The sequence below is a fragment of the Bidens hawaiensis genome, unplaced genomic scaffold (assembly GCF_021521415.1).
Source record: "Bidens hawaiensis isolate Kalapana, Puna unplaced genomic scaffold, B.hawaiensis_p1.1 tig00064146_1, whole genome shotgun sequence".
Classification (NCBI taxonomy): domain Eukaryota; kingdom Viridiplantae; phylum Streptophyta; class Magnoliopsida; order Asterales; family Asteraceae; genus Bidens; species Bidens hawaiensis.
In genome coordinates, this window is record NW_027501477.1 from 2,306 (window position 1) to 13,925 (window position 11,620).

At 37.8% G+C, this 11,620-nt stretch overlaps 1 protein-coding gene across 1 annotated transcript; it reads right to left on the bottom strand.

Annotated features, from left to right (window-relative positions):
* Positions 1–8,576: 8,576 nt before the first annotated feature.
* LOC143604190 (patatin-like protein 7) lies at positions 8,577–11,325 on the bottom strand. The gene is made up of 2 exons (XM_077080748.1): positions 10,224–11,325; positions 8,577–8,868 (listed from the first exon to the last, which is right to left on the bottom strand). Exons 1-2 carry the CDS (start codon positions 11,323–11,325, stop codon positions 8,597–8,599), a joined length of 1,374 nt encoding a protein of 457 aa, XP_076936863.1. The 3' UTR covers positions 8,577–8,596.
* Between the last annotated feature and the right edge of the window lie 295 nt (positions 11,326–11,620).

Genomic DNA, 11,620 nt, shown 5'->3' on the forward strand with positions numbered 1-11,620 from the left:
GCTCCCTCAGTGCCCTTTAACGAACTGGGCTTGCAGTCAAGGTAATTCTTGAAGGTACACGTTCCACTTGGACCTCCAGCTTGGTTCTGAACATGTGCGGCTAAAGCGGCCGCCGCATGGTCGTTCAGCAGAGTTTGAAGTTCAGCTGCAGTCAAGTTGATGCTACCACGTCCGTGTCCAGCGTTTCTTCCAGCCATTTCCTAGAATCACAGTATAAAATGTTAAACATGAATTTTTCTTTCATATACAACACACCATACATGTAATAAAAAGATAGGTAAGAAAGACATAAGAAACAACATCACATCGCAACCACGTATTAATCTAGTTAATAATTCATGATTAAAACCATTGTATTCGCTACAAAGTATTTCCAATCAATCCTTAAAATCATAGAAAATAATAGTTCGGATGGAGACAACCCCTCCATCTAAGTGTCATCATCACTAGATGTCATCATCTGAGGACACCTCTGAGTGTGCCCCCTCCTCAGCTGGTTCTTCCTCCGGTTCTTCTTCGGGTTCCTCCTCGGGATCTTCCTCGGGATCTTCTTCAGGCTCCTCTTCGGGATCTTCTTCAGGTTCGGCCTCAGGCTCCGCCTCAGGCTCGGCCTCAGGCTCGGCTGCGTTCTGAGCAAGTTGAATTTGTAAGACATCGCAACGCTCTAAAGCTATCTCGGTTCGGGTCCTTGCTACTTGGAGTTGCTCTTGCAAGTCTAACATCTCGGCTTGCATCTTCCTCATAATCTTCATCTGTTGATCACTAGCCTCTTGCATTTCCTTCATTGCCGCTGCCATGCGGGCAAATTCCTCCTTAGTCTCGGTTCCGTCTTTTAATAGTCCGGAAACGTTCGCTCTCGTATAGCGCATGTAACCCACGTCACGCTCCAAACATGAAACAACAGCTACGAGAACTCGCTCTACAGGTTCGGTTATAGGTGGTAGGGTGTTGGGATAAGCAGGGTGGTTCGGGTGGGGTAATGGGGGAACTTGTTCGCGATAGACCATACGTCTGATCATGTTAGGTTACCAATCCCAGCTAACGTCGTTTTCGTATATGCCTCCGGATAGGCGGTACCTCTTCGGTGCGGGAGCTTCGAGTTCCGGGACTACTCGGGGCGGCGATGCGGTAGGTAACTGCGGTTCCTTCCCGTGAGCATGAGTCATCGGATCAGATGAGAATGAGGGTAGCGGCGTCGACATTCCTACAAGTAAGCCGTGTATGCGCGCGCGTATGAGTGAAAGAGGTAAAGAGATAAGATTACAAGACTACACAAACCTATGCAGCGCGTATCATTATAACTAATGGGTCATCGCGGTTATAGTCTAGTATGCATGCAGCTTCTAGTTCGCTATAACCAATGGCTCTGATACCAATCTGTCACACCCTCAAAATCCACTAACGGAGTTTTACCGTCAGAGGGTGTGAACTAACAAGATCGGAATCATCAGTTATAATCAAACCATAAAATAAAGTTTCAAAACCATGAAAATGTTTACGAGTAATTAAATGCGGAAGCGTAAAAACCTTTAACCAAAAGTTGCGTCACGCAGGACGACTTAAAACCAATGATAACCGTTAAAAATAAGTTTGCATAACAAAAGCGTTTTCAAGCAATGCATGGTCCTAAACCGCGCGCCCGCCTCGGCTACCTGAGAATAACATACTAAAAGTGTCAACACAAGGTTGGTGAGTTCACAAGTTATATAAAAATAAATGTTTAGCGTTTGCGTTCAGCGTTTTGCGTTACAGCGTTTTGCGTTACCAGATAGTGTTATGTCAATTATATATCTATAGGTAGCTAGCCTATAAAGCAAGTATTACTAAGTGTTCGACACCGAAGCTGACTGTTTATCAATTTGCCTTGCCACCAGGTCATCCAGACCATGGTATGTGTTAGCCAAGATTACACCCGCTCGACCTCCAGTCGAGTTTAGCGTTGGGTGGGGTTTGTCAAACCCAGTAGTACTACTCAACAATGACTCGTTATTCCAAATATTAACCGGTTCGATGTTATGAAGGACTTTTGTTATTGCGTTTGCCACTTAGTCTTTACAAGTGATATATAATCTATATTAACAAAATCTCAAATGCGTTTCGGAGTATGTTATCTCCCCCAAGTGAAAAGCGTTTAAAACAGTTTAAAAGGGGAAAGTGAAACTCACTGTTTGCGAAGAAATTCCCAAATTAAATCACCAAGATGCGCGTCACAGAAAAACTCTCTCTAGCGTTCTAAAACAACAAAGAGATTTTTCTAAGTGTCGGAATATTATCGAGTCTCTAGACCCGGCACATATTACCTATGCACATAACATGTTTCGTGTTTCGTTTGTGAATCGTGTGTGACTTTAACAAATGTATTTGTGATACATTACATGTGTAAGCAATCATATACGTGTCATGTATTCATAAAGCACATCACTAGCAATTACTCACCGTAAGGGCATTTTGGTCAAATTATGACAATCAATTAGCAATTATTCCCCGCAAGGGTAATTTGGTCAAAACATAACAATTATATAGCAAGTATCATGTTTCATGCGTTTTCACAAAACTCAGCAGCTAGTTTCACTGAGACAGAAATTCTACTTGAAAGATTGTACTATTCCACCGATCATAGCATCTCAATTAATTTACCAAAAATCATCACAGAAGCATATATGTCTTAGGTTTCCAGAACATATTTTATTATATTTTTATTCCACATAGTTTTCTCACAATCATCAAATCATTACAGCAAACTCACAAAAGTCAAATTCATGCGCAACAGAATTTTATTTGCAATTCCTGTTAAACGAAAAATCCAATAAATGCAAGACCACTTGGGTTAGGTTCCTAACTCAATAAGTCAACTTTCAGAAGTGGAACCAACCCAATTGGTCTCGTAGTTCATGAGATATAACATTTACAAAACAACCTAACAGCAGGTCTAACAGCTCAGCTTTGCACAACGTTTTTGTAAAATCATAAAAGTTAACCTTTACTTGTCCAAAAATTACAAATTTATACTCTATAGAAACTAGACTCAACCTAGTTTACAGTAGTACCAATAATCTCAACCAATTTTAACGTTTACACTTCGTTACAGTCACTTAAACATCAAATACACATTCTGTCCAGAAACTGTTTGCATCCAAACTCAACATATTAACTATCTATGAACTATCATGCATTCATATAACACTATAGACTCCATAAACACCATCCATGCACATCAATTACACATTACAAACATGATTAGGGTTTTCGTTTGAACTCAAATCAAAGACACAGCGATTAACATGTAACAATATCAACACTAGTTATCAAATCATTATCCAATCAACAACAATCGTATTAACTATACACACATACAAAATCGGCTCATTAGGGTTTTCAATTAACCCATTAAACATCAAAATCAAGTAATAAGGATGTATAGGATAATCAATTATACCTTCCTAGCACCTAATTCTTCAATCAAGGGCTTGATTTGATGGTTGTATGTGTGTGTGAAGGTGACGGCAGCCAAGGAGCAAGGGGGGTGGGGTTTCCGATCGGCACTTGTGGGGGAAGAAGAATAATAGTTAGGGTTTGGTTAATGATGTATTTATAAACATAACATGTTACATTCAAGTCCCTCCACTTCTAAGTATTACTTTTCTAGCCTAACTAACTTGTTTACATCTTGAGTTAACGTTTATAACCATGTTATCACATAACACATAAGTCTAACACATAATTATCACATAATTACTGTTTTGACGTTTTTCGTTTATTCATCAATCGTTTGCGTCAACTCGTTTACGTTTCGGTGCAATTCCCGAAAGACTACACATGTAGTAAGTGTTAAGCGTCATTCAAACCCTAGTTTAAATGCAATGAAGTGTGCGTTATAGATTTAATGATCTTAAGTTTGAATTGACGGAGTTGAGTTAACGGAGTTAACCTGAAATTGACGATTGTCACAATGACTTTCTAGAATCAATCCTTTTTTGGGATTTGTGTTACCAAACTTGTCAGTTTTTGTCTAGGGTTGGTACAACAACTCCACGTTCAAGCGACGCGAAATCACAAACTGTCCATATTTTAACAAGTTTTAAAACCCGAAATTTTTTTCATCTAGACTTTTACACTTGTTATTTTCACCAAGAACAATTTTAAGTCATGTTTGTAAACTGGAAACCTGAATCTTTTTGTGTTTTATAATTTTTATGGTTTTCCTTTGTATAATACTTTTTTTTCTTTTTCTCAAGATCAAAACCCAAGGTTGTGATCCAAAAACCTCAACTAGTGAGCCGAAGCTCTGATACCAATTGTAGGTCCCGACGAGGGTGGATCTAACAACGTGTCTTGGATCAACCAAACCCGGTGCTAGCGGAATATCACACCAAGTCACCTTTGGTCTCGGATCTTGAGTTGTTTATTTTCGGTGGTGAGAAGTAAGAGTGAGAGAGAGAACAAGAGAAAAAGTAGAAAGAACAAATGACCAAAAGCTTCTTTATTTTCATGGCATGCTCCCTATTTATAGGAGAGCATGCATAAGAAGTGTTTATATTCATCATGCCCAATGGGCTTCTTTACAAGTGGCCTTGGGCCCAATTACATACAAAATGGACCAACAGGCCAAACAACATATAAAAACCAATACAAAATACTAAATAAACAAAACATGACCTAACTATCTCCCTCTAGTCTTTAGTATTGGAACCCGTCGGTGTCATATTCCAAGCATTCATCCTCAGAAAGTGGAAGTTCAACAAGTCTCTTGATGAACTTGTTGAAGGCTTCAACTATCCGATCGGTGTTCTGACGACCAATGTCCTCGATGGTTCTCAAGGGTGAGTGATAGAGCTTCAACATGTCTTCCATGTGCAGACCCATAAGCTCGTGCTCATCAAATACATGAAGTTCGTGCATGTTCTTGTAATGTATGACGGCTTCACCCGTGGTGTTGTCAAATTCCCAGCCAATGAAGTCTCGGAGAGTGTTTGGAATATAGGGTTCGCCATGATAAATGATGTGACTGTCTTTTGGTGCCCTATATATATATCCACATAGTTCGCGGCTCTCCGGTGGCTGGGTCGATTTCTTTCGGGTTCTTGAACTTCCTACCCTTGTTGAGCTAAAAATTCTTGTATCCAACCTTTGACTGATGATACAGATGAGTGGTGACCCAACCTTCCAAACTATCATCATTCTCTCCACGGCCCAGAGCTTTTCGCAGATAGTTGATGTCAAGTTCCGGTAGCGACTTTAGCTCGTGATGGGTCAGATAAATGAGATCTCCGCTGTATCTTCTGATGGCCCAGCAACTGTTCTCCCTGTTGTACTTTGCATACACGATCAACAAATCATCGTGATAGGGGTAGTTGAGGGACCGTTGAATTGTTGATCGAGCTATAACCTAATGGTGGAGTGGCTTGACAAGAGCCGGTAGGTGATAGTTGTGATTAAGGTGGTGCAAGCACTTGGTGTGACTACTTGACATAATTAAGTAAATGTCTCATTCAGTCTTTTTCATTAAACCTTCACTTTTACTTGTTCATTCATGTTTGCTTACGTTCGTTTATGTATGTATAATTATGTTTGTTCGCTAATTTACGTTTGTGTGTCTATCAAGCCTGCTTTCCTCGACTAAAGCCCACGTACAGAAGGGCCGAAACACAACAAGCATAGCAAGTGCAAGCCCATGCAAGGAAGTGCCTCATTGTAATTTCATCCCTCTCCTTTCAGTGGAGTGTCAGCTCCTTCCGAATACGTTAGTCATGTTATGAATTAATTTGCACGTCCATTCAAATTAATTTGTTAACTAATAATAAAACTAATTGCTTAATTGGTCAAGTATAGCCTACCAACCCAGTTAAATGGTATTTAAAGTTTAGTTTGTATGTTGTTTTTTCTTATATGTTTGTTGTGTTTGTCTATGCTAACGCATGCTTGCTTATGTTTATTTATGTTTGTTTGTATTTGTATAGATTTACTAAGAATGTCAACAAATAAACTTAAATGTACGCATCCACGTTCTTAACAAACGAGCATTGTCATGTTAAATTTTCATTTAAATGTGCATGCAGTTTCATTTGTTTAGTTAAAGTAAAACGAACAAATATGAACAAATCCTAATTCTAATTCGTTTATTTCGATAATATACTAACTACATTGCATAAGACTATCAGGTATGGGCATCGTTCTGCCACTGAACTAGTGAGTTGGCAGGCGGTGCCGGCGGCGAACACGCCCCGGTGGTGTTAGTGCCGCCCAGCGGCAAAGTTTTTGTAGAGAATTTACCGTTCAAAACACCGCTCAAATCGTCTTCCTTTTTTATTTTCTATATAAATATTGTACAATATAAATGGGGATTAAGAAAGCTTGAGAAATCGGAGATGCAGGTGGAGAAGAAAGTGGTTAAATAGTTAAAATTTATTTTAATATTTTATTACTAAGAATGCGAAGAAACAGTTTCAATTACAATTTTATTTTAATATTTAAATTGTAATGTATTTTATTTTATTTTATTTTTCATAATTATTTAAATAGGTTAAATAATTTTTTAGTTAATAACTTGTTTTTGTTAATTTTCTTAAAAAAACTAAATATATAGGTTTGTATAATTTTATTTTATACACATCGATGTAAATTTTAACGAAAACATATTTGCTTTTTAAAAAGGTATTATTTTGTCTCGTAAGCGATTTTGACACGTGTAGGGACCGATAAGTTTGAAGAAATATATTTACGTTTTCAGCTAACCTAGTGCTCGACAACGATGGGTACTCGAAATGTAATTTTATTAATGTTAATTCTTAATTCAAGTCTTTTTATTAATTTTTGTAATAATCGTAATTTTATTTGTATTTAATTCTTAATTCTAGTTATATATGTATATATATATTATTATTTTATTTGAAAAAAAGGAAAGTGGGGAATTGGTAAATTGGTGACTATTTCCATAGTATTGCAGAAAGAGTGAAATAGAGTGAGATATGACATGACGCTGACGTGGCACTGTAAATTAGAAAGCAAAATGACATATACACTCTTTAGTCTAATATCATCATTTATTCTTTTTCAAAAGTTGATATTTTATATCACATGAAATTAAAATTGATTTTCTTTAATATCTAAAGTTAATTATAAGAAAACTTATTGTCAAAGAAATTGCATTAACTTATGAAATAAAGAATTTAAAATGTCTCTTTTCACTTCAAAAAAGTTGTTTAGATTATATTGTTTTTTAAGCATACATACAGTATATATCCTAAAAAAACCATTAAGTCATTTCCTTGAATTTGCAATTTTCAAGATAACTTCTTTGAGCACCAACCTCATCAATCACCTTGAACAAACAGCAACAAACTAAGATATTAGACTATGGACACATAGAACATATGTTGTGGGTGGCGCACCTGTCACCTCACCTGCGTTATCGTTTCGCTTGTTTAAGAAGAGGGCATCAAAGGGTATCATGCATTTATGAACCTCTGGGTTCGACTATATTAACGAACAATGTGCGACAGTATCACGTTCACCCACTCATCTTTTATATTTTAAAAAAATACAAAATAATTATTGTGTTGTCAATTAAATCATTACGTGGTTTTTATGTGAATGTTAGTAATACCCCTCATGCATACGTGACAGAGTGTTTTTCACCTTTTAGTTAAATCACTACACATAGTCGAAAGAGTCAAGAACGTTATTTCCAATGTATCAACTTCTTTGGGGACTTCGACTAAAAACCATAAACTGAAAAAAAAATTGGGAAAATGAAAATGCAACAGTAATTTGACAAAGCGGTCACCAAAGTTTCACAAATATTCAACTAAACCCTCACAAACTTGTAGAAAGTAGCTTTTCATATACCTTTCCCTACAGTCCTTTTGTTTCTTTCCTACACACAAAGTAAAGATAGAATAGACACCAGACTCATCGCCATAATGCTTGTACTTCGAAAGGCAAAACCATTCCTTAGCCGTACTTTTTTCTTTACCATTTTACCCTTTTGAATTTTCATTCTTTCTTCACCTTTACCTAGGGTAGTGATACGCAAATTCAATACTAGTACCAGTACCGATTTGGTACCGTCGGTACCGAATCGGTACCAAAGCTTTAAGTTTTGGGGTCGGTACGGTACCGGTTATTTCTGAATTTTTACCTTTAATACCGGTACCAAAAATTTGTGATTTTTGAGATCGGTATTTTCGGTACCGAGCTCATCCCTACCTTCACCCACCTTCACCTTCAAAGTAAAACCTTTTTCACTTAGCTATTACACAATGCAGACACTAAGGGAGGAAAACGTCGAGATTGGAAGGGGGGGGGGGGGGGGGGGGCTCGATTAGTTTTAAAAAAAATCATAAATAGAGAAAGGGGGGGTTCAAAATTTCAAACATAAGCGACTGAACAGGGGCATACACTAAGTTTCTTCCTTGTCTCACTATAGACCACTTGAACACAAGTAATTTACCAAAACACCCTCTTAACAGCTAATACGAGGATAGGGGTATTAATTTCTAATACAACATGAACATAACATAAATTCACAAATTCTTCTAAAATGCTCGTGCTCGAATCAACACTATTATTATTTTTTTACTTCGGGAAAGCATACACTTTACGTTGTTTTAGACACGGTTTGCTTAAAAGCAACAGTGGGAGCGATACGTTGACTCCTACTCTGATGTTCCAACACGAGTTCTTCAGCAAGCCATTCAAGTTTCTCGCCATTTGTGCGGTCCCCAATCCTCTTGCCACCAAACAACACGGATTCAACGTTCTTTTGTTTCAACATTTCATCCGCTACGCCTACGAGTGTATTTAAATTGCTTGGACTAGGATCCGAATCAACATTGGGTCCGAACCGGCTCTTGCTTGAACTGTTTGCCTAGGAGACAACAAACACATGTAGAAAGTCGTTAATATAATAATATTAAATGTAAATTATATGGGTGTTTTTTCAATTGTCTACTTGTCATTTGCCACCAACCGGAATATGTATCCGTGAATCTCCAAGAAAACAACAAACGAAGACGCTACTTTATGAAGAACACCAATTGGATGTTTATTAACGTCAAGACATAGAATGATACAAAGACACTATTGCTAGAAAACAAATAAAAAGGTAAAATGCTGAAATTGTATTTTTATGTTATTAAATGATTTTTAACTGAAAACATGATATCATATCATTTCCAACGCGCAAATGACCATATTCCAATTGCCTTCCCCAAGTGAAAAATAAAAAATAAATTAATTAATAAAAAAAACACATTGCATTGGAACAAAACATGTGTATAACTAACAAAACCGTTTGTCAAATTACGTGTCGAATTATAGCTAGTATTCGCTTTTTATGTTTTATTTGCGTATCTCAAAAGAGTAGGCACAGTTTGTAAATATATGTGTTGGATTATAATCTTATATACGAACTCTTTGAAATGATACCAATTTACTAAACAATTTAAAAAAAACAACAATAAAGTAACCACATCGTCACGGTTCAAAAATATATTGGGCATGCCCTAAAACATATTTTCCAAAAAGTTTAGTATTTTCCAAGAATTTTGATGACATTGACATGATGCACACCCATAGGAGAAAAGAAGAAACCGGAGTCTAGGGGCAGCAAGCGTCCCAAACCCGAAACAAAAAAAATAAAATAAACAGAAAAAAAGTTTTGGGTTGAATAACACGATTCATTTAAAAAACATGGTTGGGTTGGTTTCAATCTGTTAAAAAAAACAGGTCGAGTCAGGATTAACTCACATAAAACAAGTTGAGCCGTTAACCCGTTAAAGTATTTAAAAAAACTTACATAAATGTAATTTTATTTCTGTTTTGTTTCCGTTTTTCATATTTCTTTCGAAAATACATTTGATTTAGAATTGTGAATTCATTTTCAAAATTTTGAATAATTTTCTTTAAAAAATATTCATATTTGCTTATTTATTCTAGCGACTATAAATTATGTCACTTTTGTCTTTAAACAATTTTTTTTTAAATATGAGAAATGGATCGCGTTCAAATCGATCTGAATTTGTGTGTGTGCGAGTTAGTGTCGAAATCTTTGACACGTATAATCATATGGGTTGGTTTCTGGTTGGACGTTTCAGCCTGTCAACCTGTCAGCCCAACATGATTGACGCTCCTAAACCAAACCATCAATGTTATTTAAATTTTTAAAAAATATTGAGAAAATCTAAGTCAGGATACGTTTAGCAAAATCCATATAAAATATTCATGGATATGAACATAGTTGCTACATCTATTCTGACTGAAAGCCATTGTGACGGCATGGTCAACCATGTCCGCGGAGCTATCACCGGAGATTCGAGCCACGGGTCGAGCCCAATCTTTAGCCTTCCACCCTTTGACCCGGTCATAATCATAATTCCCTTCTACAGACTGACCGGTCCCAAGTGAAAGTACCAAAATGTCCTCCACCCCACGCACTAATGGAAACTCTTGTTTATTATGCAACACGTGAGTGATAGCCGCCGCCGTTGGATTACTCACGGCTAAGCCGCCGCCAACCGCCGCACACCTAGTTTTACCATCAACCGACGTCACGTTAACCGGCTCAAACAAGTCGGGTTCAGCCGACGTGGCACGACACACCTCCCATAGCCGAAAATCGAAGCTGTCAGTCTCCAAAGCGTCGGCTCGGGAGAACAGAAACGGAGCCGAGCTTGATAAGTCGTAACACGGGATTAAAACCGGCTTTAACGTGTCTTTTAAAGTCAAACTCTGCCCGTTGACCACAAAAGCTTCTTTCATTATCTTTCCAAACGACGTCGTTGCATGGGTTAAACTTAACCCTTTATTATTACCGCCTCTAAATATCCTTTTTAATAAACCTCCGGCGCCGGTACAATACAACCGGTTACTTCTCTCCGCCAAAAACCGCCACGTGTCATCCGCTTCGAATATCGGAGTCTTCCGATCCTCGCTTCCGAACAGCATCGCCGTGAACACACCACCGACGCCGGTACCGGCGGCGACGTCAATATAATCGGCGATTCTCGCGTTCGGATTACCGGACTTTACTTTCAAAGCGTTTTCGAGGTGAGCTAAAGCTTTTCCGGCGAGTATACTCCGCATTCCTCTGCCGTCAATCGATAACACACAGACTTTACCTCTCTGATTCTTCGCCGGAACGCCGCCGTCCTCCGCCGGAGACGTAACAGAATTTTCCGGCGAAACTGGTTTAGGAATCCAACGCTTCTGTTGGTCGTGACCGAATAAGAATTTTCTCTCGAGGATTGAAAAGATCTCGTAGCTGAGCTTATCGGTGTCGATGCTCGGCTCTTGCAGCAGCTCCAACGACTCACGGTTAGAATCCATTAATTTGATATTTTCTTCAGTTTTAGTGGATTTGAAACCCTAGGTTAAATAAAATAATGCATATGCAAATATGAAATATGTCTACTTCTGCATTCAATTTCCGAAGAAATATAGCTTTCAATCCTTTTGCCAACATTCACAGCATCCCGCCAAATTTAGAAATACAGTTTTACTTCATTCTTGAAATGGATTATCTTCATCTTCGTCACACGACGTTATCTTGAAACCTACTCAATTCTCGTGATTTTGACGATGGACAATAAAACAAGAAGGTCAAAACTGGAACGAGAGAAGA

Bases quoted from the DNA above. Each gene is read 5' to 3' on its own strand.
- LOC143604190 (XM_077080748.1), bottom strand. From the start codon at position 11,325: ATGGATTCTAACCGTGAGTCGTTGGAGCTGCTGCAAGAGCCGAGCATC. The intron at 8,869-10,223 runs ATGAATATTTTA...TTGTTGTCTCCT, and splicing joins TAGCAACTATGTTCATATCC to AGGCAAACAGTTCAAGCAAG.